Here is a 25,075-nt window from a genome sequence, read left to right on the forward strand (position 1 = left end):
AACTAGCCTTGGAGTCCCGGAGCTGCTTTACAGAGCAGGCAGCACAGCTCTGCACTGTCAGGGTCCCACTGGGTTCCCCAGTGCCCACCGCGTTGGGCTCACCTGTCTTCACACTTGGGACACTTGCTGATGCTTGCTTCAGGACTGCTGCAGGCCGTGCCAACTTCTGTCTCTCTGCTGACTGTCCCGCTTTTCACACAAGATTGGTCTTCAGTCCTTCTTAATGAACAGGGAAGAATGAGGCTGTTTTCTATCTAGGGAACAAGTGAAGTACTTAGATTTTCAGTTAGCAATCATGGATCCTTTTTGGTCCAAATTGCAGAATCATTTTAGAATTTTGTTGACCAGGAAAATTTAAAGGAACACAGTGAGTGTGCAGATAGTTATTTATTGCACTGTTGAATTTCTGTATCGGCTTTTGTTTGAACCCAAGAAACCCTTGTGTGTCAGGGTGTATATAAATATTGCCTGATACCTGGGATACCTGAGATATCTGGGCCAATGGTGCAGGTTCTAGAAGATTACAGGGCAATGACTGTGTAAGTAATGTGGGTGTGCAGCTCACTGAGGAGCACAGGCTTCATGTGCCAAGTCATCAGAACTGAAAGACTTGCTGTCCCTGATGACTTGCAAGTGCACAGGCCCATGAGAGTGTGTTGAGATGTTTTATAATGGTAGAACATGCAAATGCTGCAGACATGGTCTCCTTTTCTGCCTGGCTGCTCTTCCCAAGCCACTGCTTATGAGGTAAGCCCTGTCTGTCTGAGGAATGAGAGTGATTGTGTATAATATGTAACATGGAAGGATAAAGAAAACCGAAAGGGAATCCTCAGGAACCTCTTGGTTCGTCTTTCTCAGCGACTGCTGAGTGACACTAAACCCTGTTCAGGACAGACAAATGGGCACAACAGTCACACAGTGCTGGGGACACGCAAGCCCTTACCAGGGCTGCCTTCTGAATTAGGAAAGCACCACATTTGAATGTGTGTTTGGTTATAGCTACTTCAGTGTCATTACAGAATCATAGCCTCCAAGAAAAGTACACAGGCAGGCTCTCAGTTTCAAAGATGGCAAAGATGTAGCTGCAGAGTGGATGCAAGCCCTACAGTGCTCCAGCTAGTCTAGGCTGCACTCTGTGCTCCTCACACAGCTTCCTCCATGACCGCTACCATGCAGGCTCCCCACAGCTCCACAGCAGGTCAAGGTGTGGAGTGTGTGTGTGTATGTATGTGAGTGTATGTGTGTATGTGTGTGTGTGTGTGTGTGTGTGTGTGTGTGTGTGTGTGAGAGAGAGAGAGAGAGAGAGAGAGTGTTCTCATGTTCTCCCTCTGCCCCTCTCTCCTTCCTTCCTTCCTTCTCTCCCTCATTTTTTCTTTTGTTTTTGAAGAGAAAATTGCAGATATTCAGTGCAGGGCTGTGGGGTGGGGTGTGCAGAGGGCTTCTTTACACCCCCCAAAGCTACCTTGTATCTGTTGCAGTAACGTGCCTAGTGTCGGGAGCCTTGCAGACCCAGACTATCTGAACACACCACAGATGAACACACCTGTGACACTCAACAGTGCTGCCCCTGCCAGCAACAGTGGAGCTGGAGTCCTCCCATCTCCAGCTACCCCTCGGTTCTCTGTCCCCACACCACGAACCCCCAGGACTCCAAGAACTCCCAGAGGTGGGGGCACTGCTAGTGGCCAAGGGTCTGTGAAATATGACAGCACGGATCAGGGGTCACCAGCTTCCACCCCCTCTACCACAAGGCCCCTTAACTCTGTGGAGCCTGCCACCATGCAGCCAATTCCTGAGGCCCACAGTCTCTATGTCACCCTCATTCTATCAGACTCTGTGATGAATGTCTTCAAGGACAGGAACTTTGACAGCTGTTGCATTTGTGCCTGCAACATGAACATCAAAGGGGCAGATGTCGGGCTGTACATCCCCGATTCCTCCAAGGAGGACCAGTACCGCTGCACCTGTGGGTTTAGTGCGATCGTGAACCGGAAACTTGGCTACAACTCGGGGCTCTTCCTCGAAGATGAGCTGGATATTTTTGGGAAGAATTCTGACATCGGCCAAGCTGCAGAGAGACGCCTGATGATGTGCCAGTCCTCCTGCCAGTCCACCTTGCTTCCTCAGGTGGAGGGTGCCCGGAAAGCCCCAGAGCCCCCCGTAAGCCTCCTCCTCCTCCTCCAGAATCAGCACACGCAGCCCTTCGCTTCTCTCAGCTTCCTGGATTACATCTCCTCCACCAGTCGCCATGCACTCCCCTGTGTGAGCTGGACTTATGACCGTGTTCAGGCAGATAACAATGATTACTGGACAGAGTGCTTCAACGCATTGGAACAGGGGAGGCAATATGTGGATAATCCCACAGGCGGGAAAGTGGACGAGGCTCTGGTGAGAAGTGCCACAGTACATTGTTGGCCGCACAGCAACGGTAGGTGTCCCAGAGTGCAAACTTCAGTAGAAGTTATCTTGCTGTACATGATGGCCAAGGGACCAGAAGTGAGGGCTGGGCTGTCTCTTCTGCCTTGAGTGGGCTGTGTCCTCTGTCTTGGGAATTGGGCTGCCTTCTGCTGAAGCTTCTGAGGACAAGTAATTGCCTCCTGAGACTTTGCCATTCCATCTCATCACAAACAGGTGGTGCTTGTGGCAGCTTGTGGCCAAGTGTGTAAAAGTGGTGGTCAGTGTTTGCCTATAGGAATCCAGTCATCCTATGGTGTGCAGTTACCATGGTATCCCTTCACTTCCAGAAACTGGCCACCCATGTCCTGAGTGTTGTCTCCTTCTGGTTTCTCAATGTGCTGCATATCAGTGACCACATATGACTTTGCTGTGGTTACGGGGGCACATTCCAGGGGTTTGAGCTATTTTTATTTGTCAATCAGCCCATAGTCTAGCTGAGCAGTAGAGCTCATGGTTTGCATTTGCGAAGCCCACGGTTCAGTGGCTAGCACTCTGGGGAGAAGGGGAGACCTACCTCCAGTTGACCACAGTGTTTGCAGGTGGGCAGCTCCCCTTTGCTCTGGATCCATCCAGGCATAAATGGAGACCAAGGCCAAGGCCCCTGCCGGCCTTCCTGGACTTTGTAATCTGTCTGCACATTAAATAAGCACACAGGAAGCCCTCAGAAGCAAATTTTAAATAACGGAACATAAGGCAGAGGGACCCCCCCACCTTCCCCCCACCTCCCGTGGGTTGGTCAGGGCTGCTCTGAGCAGGCAGTAGCAGCAGTTACACTGAGCAGTTACACTGTAGCAGGTACACTGAGTAGTTACACTGTAGCAGGTACACTGTAGCAAGTACACTGAGCAGTTATACTGTAGCAGGTACACTGTAGCAGGTACACTGAGCAGTTATACTGTAGCAGGTACACTGAGCAGTTACACTGAGTAGTTACACTGTAGCAGTTACACTATAGCAGTTACACTGAGCAGTTACACTGTAGCAGTTACACTGAGGTTTCACAGTGGCCCTGAGCTCTGCAATGCTCATCATGTCCCACAGGGAACTGAGAGCCGTGAGAAGTAAGGGCCACCGTGGGGCAGAAGCTTCATCCAAAGAGCAGCAAAGATAATCAGTCATGGAAGGTATTTTTAAAACAATAGTGATTTCACATTTGTGAAGGTAAATGGAAGGCAGATAGAAGTTTGCGTCTGACAGAGGGTAGGGTGAGGAAGAGAAGTTACCGAGGACAGATCTGGGGAAACTGAAAACCAAACAGAGCAGAGCAGCTGGGATTGGAAAGGTAGCTCAGTGGCCAGGGGCCTGTACGTATGCTTGCAAGGGTAAAGCAGGAGGATCTCTGAGATTGAGGCCACCCTGGTCTACAGAGCAAGTTCCAGGCTAGCCAGGGCTCTGTAGTGAGACCCTGCCTCAGGAGGAGGAAAAAAAAAAGCACCTGTACTCCCAAGTGAAAGACCTGAGTTCAGTCCCCAGCATCCACATAAAAGTACCCACAAAGGCCTGTAACTGAAGCCCCAGGAAGTTTATTTGATGACCTCGTCTGCCCTCTGGGCACCTACACGTCTGTCCTGGTACCCACATGCAGGCACACATGCGTGCATATGATAAAACTTTGTAAACTTAGATTTAGGTGTATGAGGTTTTTGCCTGCATGTATGTCTATGCACCATGCGCATGCCTGGTCCCCACAGAGGTCAGCAGATGTCAGAGGACCCCCCAGTGCTATAACTACAGATGGTTATGAGCCACCAGGTCGGTGCTGGTACTTGAACCCCAGTCCTCTGCAAGAATAAGTGATCTTGACTGCTGAGCCATCTCTCCAGCCCCAATTTAAGATATTTTAATAAAAGAAATAGTTAGATAATGCAGAGAAAATAAATAATAGCTTGCTTTAGGGTAGGAAGAAGTAGGTACATTTCAGAGCTGTCTAGAGAGTAGTACAGGGTCTCTTTCTCTCTAAAGCATTCAGTGTTTCCCAAGGATATTTTACAGGCTTTTCTAGGTCTCTTCCTTTTTGTTCCCTTATCCTCACAATGGTGATGTGGAAACGAAAGGAGCATGGTAACTAAGGGACTTTGTGCTTCTCTGTCTTCTGAAAAATCTCGGAAACAGGTTTATATGATTGGAACTTCTTTACTTCTTTCACACAGTTCTTTTCAACCTGCTTCTCTCTGTACTCTTGGTAGCAAGCTACCGGTTCTTTCCTTTACTTTGGAAGAGCCTTTCTCTTGGCTCCATGCTGCCCATCTCGTATAATGGAGACCCAGATGGCATCTAGAAGGGGCCATGCTGCCCTGACGTCCTTGTCCTCTGCCCTTTTCTCCTGCCACAGTGCTGGACACAAGCATGCTCTCATCCCAAGATGTGGTGCGCATGCTGCTGTCCCTGCAGCCCTTCCTGCAGGATGCCATCCAGAAGAAGCGCACGGGCAGGACCTGGGAGAACATCCAGCACGTGCAGGGGCCGCTCACCTGGCAGCAGTTCCATAAGATGGCAGGGCGCGGGACCTATGGTGAGCAAGCCTCGGGTTGGAATTTCCTTTGTGCTTCTGTGCTCTGATGGCTGCAAGGCCTGGCCTCCCTGCTCTTCCTCCATCATACTTAGGTTCCCTAAAGGAGCTTGACCTCAGCTCATGGTGTCTGTTATTGGGCTTCAGGGTTTGCTCGGCCTCCTGCTCCATGACCAGGATCCCTGTTGTACTCAAGCATACTGAAGCAGTGTGCCTGTTAAGTAACCTGCCTTGCTGCCTTCTGCCCTCACTCTCCATGACCCTTTCTAAGAAGTCTAACTCCTGTGAAGTTCTTTATTCGGGCCCATTTAGTGAGCTGATACAGTAGCAGGAGGCCTGTAGAGCATGGACCAGGTTCCCATGGCTCAGACACCCGGGTCAGAGCGTCAGGGACTGCCAAGCTGTCCAGCATGGGACGAGACTCATGTTCCTTCCTAAACAGCACTGTCTTCCAGGTTCCGAAGAGTCTCCTGAGCCGCTGCCCATCCCCACTCTGCTGGTGGGCTACGACAAGGAGTTCTTGACCATCTCACCCTTCTCCTTGCCCTTCTGGGAGAGGCTGCTCTTGGAGCCCTATGGGGGCCACCGTGATGTTGCTTATATTGTGGTGTGTCCAGAAAATGAGGCCTTGCTCGAAGGAGCCAAAACTTTCTTCAGGGACTTGAGTGCTGTATACGAGGTGAGCATGCTGTGGGGCTTCCTCTCTGCTCTGGGGCTGCCTCTGGCCGTTACTAAGGAACAAACCTGGAGTCGATCTTAAAGAGCGTTTGTTGTGAATAGGGACGAGTCATGGGCCCTGTAGACATGGGAGGCACATGCACCTTATGTTTCCATTTTGGCTGTAAGAGTTCCAGGAAATGCTACTAAAACATTTACCTTGAAAATCTCTGAATTGAAGGGTAATTTAATGGATCATGCTCTGTTGTGCTTTAACACTACATTCATCTTAATAATAAAATTTGGTAGATTAGAAAATTTGGCAGCCATATTGATATCCGAAAGAGGAAGGTAGTTTTGCATCTCTAGTGGGTAAGCTCCTTCAGTTGTGAGAGGCCTGACTCCTGGGTCTTGTGCTGAAGCGCCAAGGCCTGACTCGTGTAAGCCCAGTACCAGGGTGCTGACGATGTGAAACAAAACCAGTATTTGCTAAAAGCAATTAGGATGCTGGCTAGCATCTGTGAGTGCTGCAGAAGTGTTTGCAAATAAGACCTAGCTGATTGTCAGCTATCCTCTAGGACAGAGCTCACACTCTGGCTGAACAGGGGCTAGGTTAGCTGAGGGGATGCTCACATACGAGTGGCATCTGTTAAGCACGAACCCTTGGATGTTGTCACTTCTGACCATTGCCTGCTCTGTATCTAAAACACTGTTCAGTCACATTTGAGCTATCACAGACAACTTGTCTCCCCTCTGAATGCCCCTCTGGCCTGATCCAGAGTTTCATGGCTCACTGGGTTTGCTCAGGTACACCACCCCTGCTAAGAGTTTCGTGGCTCACTGGGTCTGCTCAGGTACACCACCCCTGCTAAGAGTTTCGTGGCTCACTGGGTCTGCTCAGGTACACCACCCCTGCTAAGAGTTTCGTGGCTCACTGGGTCTGCTCAGGTACACCACCCCTGCTAAGAGTTTCGTGGCTCACTGGGTCTGTTCAGGTACACCACCCCTGCTAAGAGTTTCGTGGCTCACTGGGTCTGCTCAGGTACACCACCCCTGCTAAGAGTTTCGTGGCTCACTGGGTCTGCTCAGGTACACCACCCCTGCTAAGAGTTTCGTGGCTCACTGGGTCTGCTCAGGTACACCACCCCTGCTAAGAGTTTCGTGGCTCACTGGGTCTGCTCAGGTACACCACCCCTGCTAAGAGTTTCGTGGCTCACTGGGTCTGCTCAGGTACACCACCCCTGCTAAGAAGGAACTGCAGGTAGTAGGTCCTCCTGCTCATGACAGTGTCATCTGGGAGTGTTGGGTTTTCTGTTGCTGTGATAAAGCACTGATGAAAAGCCACACAAGCAGGAAAGGGTTTGTCTCAGCTTACAGGTTACAGCCCATTGTAGAGGGAAGTCAGGACAGGAAGCTGGAGGCAGGAACTGAAGTAGAGGCCATGGGAGAGCATTGCTTGCCGGCTGGCTTTCTCTGGCCTTCTCTGGCTTGCTCAGCTGCCTTTTTCTGCAGTGGCTGAGCCCTCACACATCCTCCAGGCCAATCTGATGGAAGCATTCCTATACTGAGATTCCCTCTTCCTAGATTAGTCTAGGTTTGTGTCAAGTTGACTAAAGCTAAGCAGTACAGTGAGCCTTCGCCTCAGCAGCTACAGTAAAGGAATGTGGTTACTTCTTCCTGGTCAGGCAGAAAACCCCCTTGTTAGAGCTGATTCCATGAACTCTGCTCACCCCCTGTGAGTATCCTGTTAACTTCTGACTCTAAGAGAGAGAGAGGTCCGCACACACGGTGCTGTAGCAGCTCTGCCTCTTTAGAGGACCACACCCAGAGTTGGACAGACAGCAGTTTCAGGGATGTGATGTCTGCCAGGGAGGGCCAGCTCCTAATGATGGTGTGCTTGCATGCTTCTGTGGGGGTGGCTGCTGTCATGACCATCTCATGTGCTGTCAGATGTGTCGGCTGGGACAGCACAAGCCCATCTGCAAAGTGCTCCGTGATGGGATCATGCGTGTGGGCAAGACCGTGGCGCAGAAGCTGACAGAGGAGCTTGTGAGCGAGTGGTTTAACCAGCCGTGGAGCAGTGAGGAGAGTGACAATCATTCCAGACTCAAACTTTATGCTCAAGTTTGCCGCCATCACCTAGGTAAAGGGGAAAATGGTTAGCGTGGGAGAGTTGCTGACGTGCAGTGGGAAAGTCTTCTCCCTCCCTGGCAGGTGCAGCATTGTGGCTCTGTCTCAGCCGTGGCTGACCTGGAACTCACTATGTAGACCTGCCTCTGCCTTCTGAGTGTTGGCACTGAGGCCTCTGCCACTGTGCCTGGCTAAATCCTGATTTTTATGTGATGTGTTATTAAATTTGCTTATTGGGGTTATATGTGCTTAGAGCCATTTTGAAAACAGCAGCATTCCTCAACATTAGCTGCTTAAGCTTGAAGACAATTTCAGAGCTTGCAGAGCTGCATATTCATGGTGTACTATGTGACTGTGGGTGAACATCCATGTGCACTGTATGACTGTGGTTGAACATCCATGTGCACTGTATGTGACTGTGGGTGATCTATGTGCACTGTATGTGACTGGATGCATGTTCGTGGCGCACTGTCAAAACTGTGGGCATATGCACAGCTAAAGGATCCAGTTCTCAGTGACATCAGAAAAGGAGGCTTGTTAAAAGTGATTTCTTTTCTGTTTCTTCCTGTAAGCCAAATGTAGAATTGACTAGCTATTCTGTGTGCACTCAGCGGTTTGTGTAGGAGTTTTGTATTCATATGTGGTGGCAGAATTCAAGGTGTCCAGGGGACACTGCTAGGGTCACTAAGATGATTTTTGTCTTCCTCCAGCACCTTATTTAGCCACTCTGCAGCTCGACAGTGGCCTGCTGATGCCACCTAAGCACCAGAGCCCACCAGCAGAAGCACAGGGACAAGCCACGCCTGGGAATGCTGGGTCTTTACCTTCGAATTCAGGCTCAGGAGCACCTCCAGCTGGCAGTGCATTCAATCCCACCTCCAGCAGCTCTGCAAACCCCACAGCAAGTAGTTCATCTGCCTCCTCTGGGCCGCCAGGCTCCTCAGCTGCCTCTGCTCCAGGCATCACTCAGATGAACACTACCTCTTCTTCAGGATTCGGTGGTGGTGTTGGAGGGCAGAACCCCAGTGCGGGGGGCAGCTCTACAGATCGAACCCCAGGGAATGTGGCTTGTGGAGACACTGAGCCTGGGCAGAGCTGCACCCAGTCCTCACAGGATGGACAAGACAGGTATGTTTGTGTCTCACAACCAAGTTAAGCTTCCACTTGGTCACACAGTGGGGCTTCTGCTTGGTCACACAGTAGGGCTTCTGCTTGGTTATACCCCTTTACTCTACCTCACACACACACTTTCTCTCAGAATTCAGTCAAATGCTTCTCTGTTCTTGCTAATAAGAAGTGACAAGTGGCGCTCCGAGGGCCTGTTAAGAGAGAGAGTCAATAGTCAGCATGCTTATTACCGAGTTCATTAAGTAGTAGTGTTATAAAACCTTTGTGTGCACTGTTAATAAAGGGATCAGAGACAACGCCCACTTCAGACTAACACAGATACAAGTACTCTGTTCAAACACACTCGAGTCCAGACATGCCTGCAGTATTGGGAATTTGGGGATATTTACATAGCCAGCATCCTTTGCCTGAAAATGAGAAACCCAAGACCCTGAGTTCTGAGTGTCACATAGCAACTTTTGGCTTTTGTACTGCTGTCTGTCTCCTGTCTCATCTGTGAAATGTTGAGCCTGATGTGTGACACGTGGCTGATGCATTGGATCATAGCCTGGGGACTGGTGGGCTCTGTGATTGATTTGTTCCATAGAGTTTATCTTGGCCATCAGAGCCTCATACCCGACTCTCTCTCCAGTGTTACAGAGAGGGAGAGAATAGGAATCCCCACGGAGCCCGACTCTGCAGACAGCCATGCCTACCCTCCAGCCGTCGTCATTTACATGGTGGACCCCTTCACCTACACTGCGGAGGAGGACTCCAGCTCTGGAAACTTCTGGCTGCTGAGCTTGATGCGCTGCTACACGGAGATGCTGGATCACTTACCCGAGCACATGAGAAGCTCGTTCATTCTCCAGGTCACTGTCCACTAGCTTGCTCTTCGTGCTGCTGGGAGGCAGGGTTCCGAGTCCTCTGAGTTGCAGATCCATTAGCCTGTGGAGAGCAGGGCTCCTTCAGGGTGCCATAGTTTAGATTGAGCCATCATTTCTGTCCTAGAGTGTTTCTGTGCTTGCCTCATTACAAGGTCAGGGGTCTCTCTTTCCAGTTAACATGTGAACATCTCTCCTCTCCACTTGTCATGAGAACACTTTGTTGTCCTAAGACAGGTCTCACTGTGGTACTGAGGCTGGCTTCCAGCTTCTGATGGGCCAACCTCTGCAGTGCTGAGACTGGGCCTGTCCAGATAGCACAGTGGATCTTGTATGTTGGCCATGCTCACATAGGTCTACATTTGGAGTGCACTCGCTTTTCCCAATGGTGTAAGTGAAGTCTTAGCAAACATGCTGGTGCATTGTTCTTTATTCTAAGTCCTTTTAAAAGTGGATACTCAATGTAGACACTGAAATGTCACTTTCCAAAGTGCTTGCTCTTGTTTCCTGAGCAGGAAGTGAGCACGCCTGCTTCCCTGCACTTTTACTAGACTTTAAATGAAGTGATGGTTAACTGTTCTACACAGTGGAGATGGCTCATGAATGCTTTATTGAAAGCTGTCCTGTAGAGTGAAGGAGTGAAGTTAGAGTGAACAGAAGAGACTGGCAGCCTAACTTGTGTTAAAGTCTGAGTCCACCTGATTAGATAGCTCTGCAGCGTGCTGTGTCAGATGTTGTACAAATGGGCATGCACTAAGATGCCAGCTTTAAAGTATGAGGGCCATCTGACAGTCCTCAAGGAGACTGGCATACCCATACCACCCTTCTCAAATGGCTGGTGGACATTTGAGGTCCAGCTTTTATGTCACTGAGAGGAGTTAGGGTATAATCACATGTGACATTTATATTATGGAGTTAAGGTCCCATCTGTCTACTCTAGTCATAGCCCTGCCTTGCTGGTCTTCAGCCGTCTGTCTGTCTGTCTGTGAGATTGAACTGACTTGCTTGCCTCCTGTAGATTGTGCCTTGCCAGTACATGCTGCAGACCATGAAGGATGAGCATGTTTTCTACATTCAATACTTGAAGTCCATGGCGTTCTCAGTGTACTGCCAGTGCAGGCGGCCTCTGCCTACACAGATCCACATTAAATCTCTCACAGGCTTCGGGCCTGCAGCCAGCATTGAGATGACCCTCAAGAATCCAGAGGTGAGTTTGTAAAGAGAGCCATCTCCTGCAGCAGTGCACACCAGGGCACCTCTCCTGCCTCTCAGCCTAGAGCTAAGTCTGTGCCTGCCAGTCCCTCAAGTGTGCTGCCTATGACTCCAGACCCTCCCGAGGCTGCGCACAATGGATTTATCTTATTGTGGCTTCAGTTTCTGTTTTCCTACTGTCCGTTGACATTTGGTCAGCTTTCTTCTTATTTTCTAATATACTAGTTTCTTTCAGTCAAGCATTGATGGCTTATACTATTTACTGACAGGTGTTTTAAACAACTAAACCACAGACCCCCCCATAGTTCATGCATTTCAATATACTCTTGCTGTCTGTGTCCTCGTTGCCAGCTGTGTTTAGTCTTGGAGAGAGGGTGGTGGGAACAGCCTGTTGTCAGTGTCCCCTGTTTTCCTCCCTGCTGTTGCTCTGGGTTTTATTGTAAACACTACCTTGGTTGGCCTTGTGCTGATAATGACCTTGATTCTTATTTCAGCGGCCCAGTCCAATCCAGCTTTATTCCCCTCCCTTTATATTGGCCCCAATCAAAGACAAGCAGACAGAGCCGGGAGAGACCTTTGGTGAGGCGAGCCAGAAATACAATGTGCTCTTTGTGGGTTATTGTCTGTCTCATGACCAGCGCTGGCTCTTGGCATCCTGCACTGACCTGCATGGGGAGTTACTGGAGACCTGTGTTGTAAATATTGCTTTACCGAGCAGGTGAGACCCCTTTCTAATTGGGTCAGCTTCTGTTAACTCTGTGCTTAGAAAGTGTGCCCTGCTGAGTGACAGCTGACTCGTGTAGGACCCTTCATGTTCCTCTGTCTGTCAGGTCACGGAAGAGTAAAGTGTCTGCGCGGAAGGTCGGGCTGCAGAAGCTGTGGGAGTGGTGCCTGGGCATTGTCCAGATGACGTCTCTGCCCTGGAGAGTTGTCATTGGCCGCTTGGGGCGTCTTGGCCATGGGGAGCTGAAAGGTGAGCAGGTGCAGGGGACTGAGCTTTGACTGGGGCTGAGCAGGGCAAGGACATTGCCCCAAGGCCAAAACTCATGACTGCCAGAATTTCTAAACTCTGTAGCTCTACCCCTAACCAGTCACTTACAAAAGTAATATTTTAAATGGAAAGTGGAAAGCATGTTTCATTAGTATAAAGTTAGATTTATAACATCACATATTAAGGCAGTAAAGAAAGTTAGGATGAAGACAACTTGTATCGAAGATTGGCAGTGATGCTAAATACCACATGTAAGAACAGCATTCCTGGCTGGAGAGACAGCTCAGTGTGTAAAATGCCTTATTGTGTAAGCGCGAAAGCCTGCATGGAATCTGCAGCAGGTTCCCTGAGGTCGTCTCAGACACACAGCATGTGGGTGCAGCATGGCTAGGAGACACCTCCCAGCAAACTCCCTGATCCCTGGCTCCTCCACAGAACTCTCTGAGCCTTAGGTGCGGGGATCGTGATACAGGGTACAGTCTCACCAACATGGCTGCCTGGACATGGGCTCAACGGTAGATATGCAGGGGCCTCAGCCGTGCACAAGACCGCAAGCTAAGGGATAAGAGCGCAACAGTTGACTGTCCACTACCAAATGATCAGCCCAGAAGACACACACTTGAGTAACACAGGAGTAACACATGGACAGAGCACATTAGACTTAGGATTGCTTATGTATATAGTATACACACATGCATGGAACATGGAAGGGTTTGGAGGGAAGTGAGAGGAGGGGTAATAATCACATTATTAGAATCTCAATACAAGAATTAAAGAGAAAGAAGACATGCATCCCAAAGTGGATAGTGTCCTTGCTGAGGCCCAAGAGCAGTTTCCTCTTGCAGAGCAGTTATCAGTTTGTAGTTCTTCAGTTCTTCCAGTGTGAAGTCACAACAAGCATAAGAACTACATGAATGGCTGTGTCTGTGACTGACACAGGCGGCAGACTGTAGTTCATGCCAGCCCCTGTGTTTGAGTGTACTGTTTGACTGCAGGAAGTGCAAGCTGGGTGCTGTAGACTCCCTGGAATTAAACCATCGACAGTGGAAGAGCCCACATGCAAGCTGCTGCATGTAGGGCAGATTGTACTAGAGTGTCAGGTTCAGAGCCATGTGTGCACACACTGCAGTGTGTATGTTCTAGTCACACGTGATGTTGTGGACTGGGAGGAAATGTTTGTTTTAAACAGCATCACACTTACTGAGTCTTGTCTCAGTAGCCTGGAGGTTAATCCATTGGGAATTCCTCTTGTCATTGCTGTGAGATTGGCTCTCTTCCTCCCCACTCTGCTTTTAAAGGCTCTCAGCTCTTCATAACCCCTGGGAAGGTGGGGGAATAATAGAAAAGAAGCAGGGGGTGAGCATGCTGTATGTCACTTGCTGCTTTAGAAATGATTAGGGCCCCCTCCTTATAAGACTGTGGGAAGGGTGTACTCTTCTTTCTTGCCTCTTAAGAGGCCCTGAGTGTGGCCGAAGGAACTGTACAGACCGCAGAAGCACATCTTTACCTCCCGACTGACTGGGGCTCCTCCTCTCGGAGCCATGTCTGAGTGAGGTCATGCAGAAGCCCCCGTGTCTACCGGTTAGCTGCCATGTTTGCCCGGAAGAACCCAGCCTTGTTGCTGTGTTATGATGCTCACACCTGTCTTGACTTCTGCTGTTTGAAGATGTTTTCTCCCTGTTCTCAGACACGTTTCTCTCTCCTGTGACTACCATTAGAAATATAAAGCACACTGCCCTGTCCTTGCCCTGGGAAGAAGAGCCATGTGACTGTAGAAAAGCCTGCAGCTGAGCACCATGTGCCCTGTGAGGTGCGAGTGATGTGACTCATCTGCAGTGCTTAGACACAGTGCTTCTGCTTAGGGGCAGTGAACAGTTGTCAGAGGAAGGTGAAAAATCAGACCCTGGGGGAACATGGCTACCCCAGGCTAGCCCAGCCAGCAGAGACCTCAGTAATGAAAGGCTTTTAGAACCTGCATCTGCCAGGGTCTGTTGCAGGCCCTCAGAGGGTACTCTATAGACAGATGGAAGCCTACAGAAGCAGGCTTTTGTTTCTGTGTTAATGCAGTGAGATAGAAACTATGTAACAAAAGAAGGGAGGGGACTGAACACAGGAAGCCCTCCTCCCTTGGGGTCACAACAGAGCTGACATGCGTGAGTGTGAGACGTCGTGCACACTTGTAAGCACTGTGTTTGTGGTGTCTGACTTTAGATTGGAGTATCCTCCTTGGAGAATGTTCACTGCAGACAATCAGCAAACAGCTCAAGGATGTGTGCCGAATGTGTGGGATCTCTGCTGCAGACTCTCCTTCCATCCTCAGTGCCTGCCTGGTTGCCATGGAGCCCCAGGGGTCCTTTGTAGTGATGCCAGGTAAATTGTCTCTTGTCACTTACATTAATTAGGTATTTTATCAGCCCAGTACATTCAAACTTAAATCCATGGGTAAATGTAGTATTGTATTTCTAACAGAAGCTTGGGTTTTGACCTAGAAAATGAGACCATCTGCTATCTTCCTGGGGGCAGGAGTTGACTGTCTTTGTTGGCCACAGCTTGGGAGAAAGATGAAGTCCTGGGTGTGAGGGAAAGCTGGTGCAGCTAGGCTGGTGTGTGTCTTAAGCCTAGTCTCCTGGTCATAGGAGCTCACCCTGCAGAAAGCCTCGGGATGCCAGCACAGCACCCCGGGAAGGGTTTAGTGCCTCTGCTGCTGCTGACGATGAATAGTGGAGCAAAGAGAAGAACATGTATTTAGCACAGGGCCAGACATGAGTGAGCTCTGGTGACTGTCGGGACCTCGGGTCAGAAGCTTGGTGACTGCGCTGGCTTTTGGAAAGCTAGAGCAGGGCCGGCCATGGTCTGACTGCCACTAAGCTGTTTGACATGTCAGAGGCAGTTTTGAACCCTGTCTACTCCTTTCCTGTGAAGTTAGCAGTATCTGAGGATAGGCTTCAGAGCAGGACAGTGGCTGGACTGTCTGCTCCTTAGCCCTCAGGTCACCTTGCTTGCCAGCTGCAGCTGTGGCAGTTTACACACCTTTTAGACACTTGTGCCCTCATTTATAAAGTAGAGACACTTGCTGCTACCTCAGAGTGGCTGTGCTGAACCAGTGAGGTTCGTGCATGGAGCTTAGCACAGGCCAGCATCTGGCAAGTGCTGTCTAGGGCTAAGTAGAGCATTGGCTGCTGTCATTGAGAGAACCATGTGCTTATAAATCGTGACACAGGTGGGAAGCATGCAGGAGGTCAGCATCAAGGCTCCAGGTCACTTAGTGAGTAAGTCACTTACAGATGTGTGCTCACTCTGTCCAGGGTCATGTCCACATTTGCAATGTAAGGCAAGGGTCAGGCAATCATCACTGGTGGTTTCAGTTGGGTACTTTAAAGATATTTAAGCAGCTGGGCCTGGCCTTACATGTCTGCCCCTTGAGGTGTATATGTCGCATGACACCTCACTCGGGCTGTCAGTCTGCTGAGGCATTCTGACACTACACTGCTTTTTTAGATGCTGTCACAATGGGCTCTGTGTTTGGCCGAAGCACCGCATTGAACATGCAGTCGTCCCAACTGAACACACCTCAGGACGCCTCCTGCACCCACATCTTGGTGTTCCCAACATCGTCAACCATCCAGGTGGCTCCAGCCAACTACCCTAATGAGGATGGGTTTAGCCCCAACAATGGTGAGAGACGGGCTCATGGCAGCTGTCCACACTAACTGGGTGTGTGACGGTTTTACCTTCATGTTTCTTCTTTCCAAATTTCCTTCAAGTCCGGCCTTCTTCTGCAGTGTAGGGAGAGCATCTCCTAATGAGCACTGCTTTAATCTGCTATGGGGTGGGCTTCTCCCTGGTCCCTGACATCAGCCTTCCAGCCCTGTAGCTACTGACCATGTACCTAGCTGGGGTCTGCTTGCTGCTGGACGGTGCCAACATTGACCTTGCAACAACCGAGCTGCCGTTTACCTTTTCCTCTGTCTTTGGAGGCTGAAAGGGATTGGGGGCTTTCTTCCCTGGCTGTGATTTCTCCACGGTGTGTTTACTTGGTTAGGAGGTCACTGGAGAGAAAACAAATTACAGTTTGTAGCACTTGCACACAGTGGGCACCTGTTAGGTACTTACAGCATGCCTGTGGGGTTGAAGGTTAACAGAACATCGAATGGCAAGGTGGAGCGAGGTTACTTTTTAACTTCCCTGTGTTTCCCTCTAGATGACATGTTTGTAGACCTTCCATTCCCAGACGACATGGACAATGACATTGGCATCCTCATGACCGGGAACCTCCACTCCTCTCCCAACTCCTCTCCGGTTCCCTCCCCGGGCTCTCCCTCTGGAATCGGTGTGGGCTCTCACTTCCAGCACAGTCGGGTAAGGATGTTGGAAGGAGGTTGCTGAGAACAACCACAAGCTCAGGAAACCCTCCCTGCTCTCAGCCCTGCTTTGACTGCTCACGCCTCTCCCCAGAGGTCGAGGTCTCGGTGCACAGGTCTCCTGCCTATCTTGGGGAGCAGGGATTTGGAAAGAAATATTCGGGCATTCCTAGTGCTCCCTTTATTAGGAAGTTAGTCTTCCTGTGTGCAGCACCAAAAGGTGGTGCTCCTCCCTGTTGCTTGTTGGTGTTGGAGGGCTGAGAAGCTGCGGGTGCGTGCTCTCCATCCTGGCCTTCCCAGAGGATAGGGATGCTTGTATTTTCCTGAGCTAAAAGGCTAGGGCAGAGTTTTCCTCCATCTCCTTCTTAGTTATTTTCCCAGATAGTGACTTTTGAGTGAGAGGCAGTAGGGAAGACCCGTGGCTCCTATGTGCAGTGGCTTGAGCTGAGGAAGTCCCTGCAGCATGTGACTGGTCTGTGGCCTGTGTTCACGCACTTTCTCGTATACAGCGCTGGTCATGTTGGCAGCAGCCTGCAGGGGCGTCAAGAGCCACCCAGTGCATAGTTCTCAGATGTGTCCGGATCACTGCTACAAGCCAGTGAGGGAGCCAAGCCCAGTGCCAGCTCCATCTTTAAGTGCCGTGGATTAATGAAAGGTTTGAAGGTCAAGAACTGCCCTGTAGCTCTGTCAGCTTTGTCCCAGCCAGTGACTTAGACCTACCTCACAGCCGGATTGTACCTGTGACTGAGGTTCTGAGGAGGAATTAAGTCAGTAAGGAGTTGCTGTGTGTTGTCTCGCCCTGAGCAAGTGCCAGCCACCCCAGGCGCACTGACTTGTAGAGGGGACCATGCTGCCAGTGCCGCTGTCACTTAGGGTGATGAGGAAAAGGAAGGGTTAGAATAGAGTCACTTTTGTCATGGAGCAGCTGAAGGGACAGGGGCCAGCAGGGCCCTCAGTCACTGCCTGCCCAGTGCTTCTCCTCCTGGGAGGAAGAGATGGTAAATGCCTGGGATTCCTTCCGGCTACTGGCCAGGGGTGACAAGCTGTTTGTTCCCTGACGTTTATTTTGACGGGAACTGAAAGGTCAGATTTTATTCTAGCAGTTTGAATTCGTATTCCTGTGATTGGTGCATGGCAGCCTGTGGTGACCCCGCCGTGACCCTGTCATGACGCCGTCATGTGCTTACTGCTTCGGTTCACTGTAGCATTCCTAAAATCTTAGCTGTTGATGTTTTCAGTCCTGAGCCCCTCAGCCTGGAGCCTCCCAGAGTCTTTGAGCATTTTTTTCTTCCTGAACTGTTTATCCCTAGCTAAGTCATCACACAGGACCAGGAGCTCAAGGCTTTGTCTTTGTTTCACAGCAGGCCTCAAGTCGGCTGCCTTCAAGTCCGATCCTCCTGCCTTAACCTCCTTTCTTCCTGAGTTTGAGGATTATGTGCACAGATATGTGTGTGTGTGTGTTCTACTGTGTCCTGACTTCACTTTTTATCTTTGGCCAGAATAATTTTATTTTATTTTTCTCTATCCAGAATCAGAGTTGATAGGATTTGATGTAGTAAATTAATAAGGATCATTTTCTTTCTCTAAATAGGAGACATTAAAAACAAACTGACCACTGACTATTACTTGTACTAAAGGCACCTTTTAAATCTCAGTAGTCACTGACAGGTGGGAAGTGCTTGATGCAGAGAGGCACGCGCACACTCACTCGGTGAGCACACATTGCTCCCTGCAGACTCTGAGCTGTGGTGCTCAGTTCTAATCCAGGGGAGGTAATGATGGAGAGCAGGTACACTCCAAGGGTCCTGGATGCCCCTGAGGATGCTGGGGTCTTCCATCTCAGCATGCAGTGACACAAAGCTCCAGAGCGGGTGGCTTGTGCTTCTGGGATCACTGTATCCATTTTTCCAGAACCTTTGTCTTTTCGATAGTGTTTGTCAGATGCCTGACTTCACTGCAGAGACCTGTGTATTCCAGGTCACATTGCTCAGTCCCCAAGGGCTTTGGTGGAAGGTGCTGCAGGCAGGGGACTGTCACTAGTGTGCATAGTCAAGATGAAAGCTGCAGTTAGTGCCTGGTGATGCTCATTGTCCTTTGGGCCTTGTTTTTCAGAGCCAGGGAGAGCGGCTTCTGTCTCGGGAGGCTCCAGAGGAACTCAAGCAGCAGCCCCTGGCCCTTGGGTATTTTGTGTCCACTGCCAAAGCAGAGAACCTCCCGCAGTGGTTTTGGTCATCGTGCCCCCAGGCCCGGAACCAGTGCCCACTCTTCCTGAAGGTTGGTAGATGCACTCTGGGGTTTAAGACAAGTCTCTGGCATGTGTTTTCATTTGGTTGGAGCTAGAAATCTCCTCTTTGCCGCCACAGGCTCTTTGTACTCCTCTGTCCCTTGTCACTTAAAGTCTGAGGAGGTTTTAGTTACAGGAGAGTGGAGTTCAGAAAAGGGACCCAGACTTGCTGTTAAGAAGTGAATCCACTTTAACCTTCGGAGGCCGTCAGGGTCCTGATGTCAGTGTGGGAGCTACATGTGGCTCAACCTGACTCTCCCAGTCAGTACGATGGCTGCCAGGAAGCCACAGCACAGTCCTGCCTGGCTGCATACTGGAGCCGTCCTCCATAGAGCAGAGCCAGGGCCATTCAAACCTTTCACATCTGTGTGTTTTCCTCCTTGTATGGCTTTTATTGATTGTGTCCTTAAAACAAGGCCCACATGTGCAGAGTGTAAAGGAACCTCAGAGGGCATCCATTTCTCAGTTTGGCAGAAAGAGAGAAAGGTTTGAGAGTATACAATGGTGGGGAGCCATGGGGAGAGGACTCTTGTAAGGGAGTCAACTGAGTGATGACAGCCCTGAGCTCCCCCTGTGGCACAGCACACCCACCTGCAGCCATCGGATGCTGGCAGATGTGAGAAATGACGTAGGTACCTATCATGCCCATGCCCGGCTGTGAAGGTGGCTGAGGTGGGAGGTCATATGACTTGTGAGCTGAAACAAGGCTGAAGGGTGCAGCAACCCTGCCACAGAATAAGCCAGCCCAGTGACAGGAGCAAGAGATGAGGGGAAGCCGCATGCCATGCTGTGAGTAAGGGCCGGCTGAGCCAGCTCTGCAGCACTGGTGTCGTCTTGTGTGGCATGGAGGGGGCATGGAGTAACCTGTGGGAAATACTCCAGTGTAGCCAGGAACACCTAGTCAGTCAGCAGAGCAGGGAGATTCCCCAGGACTGTTAGGGTCGTATACAAACAGGCAGTAGCGTGTCACTCTACTCAGAGATACCAGGCACAGGTGGGCATGGAAGGCTGTGATGGAGCGCCTTGCTCACCTGACACCTGAGTGTGAAGGAAATGGCCATCCCCTTCGTGGAGGTTAGTTTCTGTCTGTATTGGGACAGCAGACAGTCAGCGCCTCTGTGTCCTCTGATTATGTGCCCACCCCGTGGAACGCTCCTGCCTGCCTGTCCTCGAGGTCCTCTGCCTGCCCACCCTGGAGGTGCACCCGCAATTAAATCTCCGGATCAAACAGTAGGGATTGTGAGGAATCTGAAGGGTAGAGGGGTTGAGAAGCCCTACAGTATAAAGAGCCACATCTAGACTGCAGAGCCTTGACACTCCTCTGTCCTCTCCAGCCCTCACGGCAGCTTGGCCCAAAGCTGGAGGATGGAAGAGAAAGTTTTGAGACCATCAGAGAGACTTGACTATAGCCTATTAGCTGATACAAAGGAATCACATTCAGGGTGTGTGCGATGCTGATCTTAAAGGTTCTCATCTGTAAGCATTACTTCCTAAATTTACAAGGGAAATGATAGAGTATTTGGTTGTTTTAAAATATTTCCAAGGTAAAATACTAAAAAGAAAGTGACAAATAGTGGCCACTGTCCCAGCTTTGGTGGCAGGGCATACAACGCTACATAGGAACTGCTGTTTCATGTGCTCGACTGTTGTGTTAGAAGCAAGGTATGCTGGTGAGATGGCCCAGTCAGTCAGAGAGCCCCCAAGCCCCGGGTGCATCTGGTGGCAGGGATCAGTGCAGCAGGCTGTCTTCTGACCTCACGTGTGTGCTGTTTGTTTGTCAACTTGTTTTCTCAAGAAGCAAAATGAAGTAGGTTAGACCAGAAAGAGAGGCCCCCTGAAACTAGTTTTGAGCTTACCTCTAGGACACGGTACTGTGTCCCAGGAGATGACTGAGCAGTTGGGACTCAGGCACACAGCAGCCTGCCTCTGCATGACTGAGGAGCCGGAGCCTAGGCTGGGGCCGCGCTGATTCTTCACTGTGATGCTCTGCACCTGGAAAGAAACAAAGTTCTCGGTTCTTTCCCCAGGCTTCCCTGCATCACCACATCTCTGTAGCTCAGACGGATGAGCTCCTTCCTGCCAGGACCTCTCAGCGGGCTCCGCACCCTCTGGACTCCAAGACCACATCTGATGTTCTAAGGTAGCTCTGACTGAGGCAGCGCTGCTGTCCCTGGGGAAGTGGCGCTCCTTCCTCCTTGTCCCTGAGTAGTTCAGGACAGGGTGGTGCCCAGAGACACTGCTGCTTGTGCAGAGTAGCGGTGTCCACTTCTCCCCACTAGTGCAGGGACACACAGTGTGTGCACTCAGTTCACCACACAGTAGGTGCAGGGACACTTCATTTCCTATTCCAAAGAGGTGATGCAGTTGTCAGCCCTGGGCAGAAGGACAAAGGTTAGGGAGCAGAGCCTGGGAGTGGCTCTGCATGGAACACTCGGGTTTGGCCTTCTCTGCCACAGATAGGTATGCTCGATTGACTAGAGCACACATTCTTTGTTATGAAACGCACGGACTCTGTTTCACTGTTTCCATCAGGGCATACAATTTAATGGTGCAGGCCTGTAAGCCCAGAATTGAAAGAGAAGGCAGAAGAACCAGGAGGTGAAAGTCATCCTTAGTTACTTACTGAGTTCAAGCCCAGAGTCCAGCCTGAGCTCCAGAGACACTGTGTGGATGTGCATGTGTGTGCATGTGGATGCACGTGCCCGATGCCAGCCAGTCTCTTCCTATCTCTCACCACGCTCCTGAGATTGGCCTGTGTCCACCTCCTCTTCCCTTCCCTCCTCCTGCTATTGGATTATAGTGTGCACTGTTGCACACTGCTTTACACGGGTTCTGGGGCACACACTCAGCCTCTCTGTCACTAACTGAGACATTGCCCCAGACCCAAGACTGGATCTTCAGAACACCAAGCAGACAAAAGCTATCCTGTGCCTTGAGAGCTGAGCCTTTCTGGGTGCTCTCTGATGTACTATGGTTTGGAAATGGGCGATGTACAGGTGCCTCACTAGCCACTTGGCTCCCAGGGTCTCTGCTGGAACACAGAGCAAGGGCCTTGTACAAGTTAAGTACAACCATGCACACCGAGGACCCAGTACCCAGGCAGACAACTAAGGCTGTGGTCAAAAGTATCAGGCTAACCTGCAATAGAGAGCAAGTCCCTGTCCACCCCTGTTGATTTTTTTCCAGTGACCACATCAGAATAACATGGAGAAACTTGGAAAGCCAAGTGTCAGTAAAGTATTACATTCTGAACAATTCAATATGGTCAGTATATTCTCATTTTGGCATCTAGCCAACATGAAACAGTTTTCATTCAGTGGCTTCCTGATCCTGGTGACCATGCTGGTGTGCAGGAACACAGGGGGGCCACGTGGGCCCCACACACCCCAAGCCTGTGGCCCAGAAGCTGACTCTGTGCTCTCCCTGGCAGGTTTGTGCTGGAGCAGTACAACGCCCTATCCTGGCTCACGTGCAATCCAGCCACCCAGGACCGCACTTCCTGCCTTCCCGTCCACTTCGTGGTGCTCACGCAGCTGTACAATGCCATCATGAACATGCTCTAACCGGGAAGGGAAGCGCTTGCCCTCTGCCTCAGCTCCTCCTGCAGCCTTGGCCAGGGAGCCTGCTCCACTCTGCAAATGCCCGGCCTTTTTTAGAGCACTCCCTACACCCCGCACTGTGACGCCTTCTGAGCAGGCTCATGCTCCTCCTGCAGTGTTCATTGCCACAGTGACTCCTTGACGTGTCTCACGAGGACCTGGAAATTTCTATAAGCAGTGACTTGAGCCAATGTGTGATATGTGCAGCCTGCAGTCCCCGGGAAGTGGCGGCTGTTGGTGGCTGAAGAGGCAAGGAGAAGAGACACCATCCTTTTGCACAAGAGCCTGCTCTCAGCCTCTGTTTAGTACCAGCCTGTCCAGCCCTCTGAATGCAATCCTCTAGCCAATGGTGGATGCCTGGGGGTCTCCCATACTTCATAACCTGGGATGTGTCACAACTAAGAGCCAGCTCCAGGACAGGATCTAGTGCTGGGGCCTCTGCCTCCCCTGCCTGTCAGGAGGGCTTTAGTTGATGGCACACCTGTGTAGACACAGGAGGTCTGGGGACAGCTGCATTCTGTTTATTTATTTTTCATTTTGTTGTAAGTTTTTTTGCGACTTTGTTTTTTCTAATCTTGAGGACCAGGTACAGTAGCTGAAGCCCACTGAGACCCACCGTAGGATTCTCTGAGTACATACCTCTGTCCTAGAAGCCAAGAAAGGAGTGAGAAGAAGCGGGGAGGCCACCTAGTGGTAGACTCGGGTCAGACAGTCTGTGGCTGCAGCCTGTGTAGGTTGCACCCCTATATGAAGGTGGTTAGGCTCAGCCCTGAGCTGGAGGCAAGGACCTTCATCACTTCTCTATACAGTCACATGGAAATACCTTTTCTAGAGAATTCTTACAGAAAGCCAGGTCTCTCCTTTCATTAGATCAAAAGGGACTCGTGTACATATCACAACCAAAGTGTTTGCTCACGAAACCAGTTACAAACACAGTGAATTTTTTCTGGACCATAGGAATATTGTTTAAAAGAAATAGTGCAACTCAACCGTTAAATCAGTACTTGAAGCTGAGCCTCTATGTGGGACTTTAAAAAAAAAAAAAAAAGCCTTTTTAAAGCATTCACAGCTGATTGAAGTATTCTTGACTCCCTGACCCAGACCTTAGGGTTGACTTTGAAACCCTGTTTCTAGCCCTTATGTCGTATGTTTCTGTCTGTGGGTGGTGGGTGTAGACCGGCTTCCCAGAGCCTCCTGACAGGCCCGGCACTGAGCCTGGCTCCCGTGGGAGAGTCATGCAAACTAAGTTCTTCCAAGAGACTTTCATGTCCTGGTTATTAACAAAGAAAAGAAAAAAAAAATGTAATAATTGATATGGTTTTGTAAAAGTATTTTTCTTGAGATAATCTAACGTTTAAAACATTATATTAACATGTGGTGGGGATGTGAAAGCAGAGAAATGACTTGTACATGGGTGACTGTTCTCTGTCTCACCAACTGGGGGGGGGTTGCTTTCCAATGTATAGCTTAAAAAATCTGATATATCAAACCGTTTGTATCTAACATGTACAGTGTAAAATTGACTTAAAATATTGCAGTGCTATTTTTTCTTATCAGAGAGGAAATCCTCAAGGCCTTTTGAAGAACGTAAGATGACGGAGATGTAAACTTGTATAAAGTCACCTCGGGGAGGACGGGCTGTAAACTAGATATTTGTAATCTTTACCACTTGGGATTGCTTCCTCAGAGTTCACCAGAACTTTGAATTTCTCTCTCTCTCTCTCTCTCTCTCTCTCTCTCTCTTTTTTTAAATGGGCTGTTTTTACTGCAGGGGCTTTTCTTCCCTAGAAACCCAACTCTACGCAGAAAAAGAGAAAAGGAAAAAAAAAAACACAAAAAAAAAACAGAAAAAAAAAGCTATAAAAAGTTTTAAAAGAAGGCAGCAAAGGGTAGTTTCCATCTGGTGTCTTTTATTTAAGTTTTTTAAGTTAAGAAAAGCTGGTGACATATTTATACGTTTTTGTGCAAAAATAAATGAATGGCAATAGATTTAAAGAAATCTTATTATGTACTTCTGTGTGCAAAAGTCTGTATAATATTTCCCCTAAATATGCATTATTTTACCTGTGAGTTTTTTACAGAATTAATCTGAAATGTACAAGCCCTGGATTTGCTACAGAGTGAGAAGTTATTTTATTTTATTTTTTTTTATTTTGAGAAAACTGCAGAAATCAGAACTCCTACCATGGTTTGAAAAGGGAGGCGGGAGGGGAGGCGGGAGGGCTGGTCCGGCATGCCTGTATGTATCTCTCAAGAGCCTTTTTTTTTAATGTAAAAGCTGTACATTTTTGGGAAGTTCTGATTTTCTTTTCTTTTTTTTTTTTTTTTTGTTTCCTTTTACCTTCAAGCATTTTGCAGTGCGCTTCTTTTATATCTAGCAGACAATTGGAAAGAAATACAAAACCTATGTGACGTTCATTTAAGAACCACAGCCCAGTGCTGGTTCAATACACTAAAGACTTTGATAAAAGAGAATCAATGACAAAGGTCTCCATTTTAAATGTCATTCATATATACCTTGTGGATGAGAGCTATATACTTTTACACACTTTTTTAGAGGAATAAATTATTGAATTACTGAAACCTCGAGTGGCTCTTTTCCCCTCCCACCCCGTCTCTGTACTGAGATCACACAGCTCCGGTCTGCGTATGCGTCACAGACGGACCTACTGCTCTGGCCTATAGAGTGCACGTGGGGATTGCATTACCCACCGCCCCAGTGGCTGTTCCATCATTCCCAGGTCGGGTGGGTCCCAGTTGCCACCAGCACCGAGAGCCTCTTAGGTGCTCTGGTGTTTAGGTCCTTCGCGTTCTTAAGCAGGGCAGATCTGATTGTGTCTAGTCCTGGGAGGTTTGCAGACAGCTGTAGAACAAGTGTGCATCC

General features: G+C 49.6%; 1 protein-coding gene across 5 annotated transcripts in view; it reads left to right on the forward strand.

Moving 5' to 3' along the window:
- Med13l (mediator complex subunit 13L) overlaps positions 1-24,774 on the forward strand; it is a 208,673-nt gene extending 183,899 nt beyond the window's left edge. For 3 of the 5 annotated variants that reach the window (XM_021162041.3, XM_021162042.3, XM_029477503.2), the window contains 15 exons: positions 1,479-2,428; positions 4,790-4,969; positions 5,422-5,645; positions 7,574-7,766; positions 8,464-8,881; positions 9,513-9,732; positions 10,763-10,951; positions 11,451-11,674; positions 11,760-11,929; positions 14,159-14,317; positions 15,446-15,622; positions 16,149-16,306; positions 18,421-18,582; positions 20,620-20,732; positions 22,023-24,774. In XM_021162041.3, coding sequence (XP_021017700.1) covers positions 1,479-2,428; positions 4,790-4,969; positions 5,422-5,645; positions 7,574-7,766; positions 8,464-8,881; positions 9,513-9,732; positions 10,763-10,951; positions 11,451-11,674; positions 11,760-11,929; positions 14,159-14,317; positions 15,446-15,622; positions 16,149-16,306; positions 18,421-18,582; positions 20,620-20,732; positions 22,023-22,155 — 3,670 coding nt within the window. In that variant the 3' untranslated portion in view covers positions 22,156-24,774. The remainder of the gene's footprint in view (positions 1-1,478; positions 2,429-4,789; positions 4,970-5,421; positions 5,646-7,573; positions 7,767-8,463; positions 8,882-9,512; positions 9,733-10,762; positions 10,952-11,450; positions 11,675-11,759; positions 11,930-14,158; positions 14,318-15,445; positions 15,623-16,148; positions 16,307-18,420; positions 18,583-20,619; positions 20,733-22,022) is intronic. The other 2 variants (XM_021162043.2, XM_085837091.1) reach the window with 1 other exon arrangement.
- The last annotated feature ends 301 nt before the right edge of the window (positions 24,775-25,075 follow it).

The sequence above is a fragment of the Mus caroli genome, unplaced genomic scaffold (assembly GCF_978045245.1).
Source record: "Mus caroli unplaced genomic scaffold, Mus_caroli_1 scaffold_4, whole genome shotgun sequence".
NCBI lineage: Eukaryota > Metazoa > Chordata > Mammalia > Rodentia > Muridae > Mus > Mus caroli.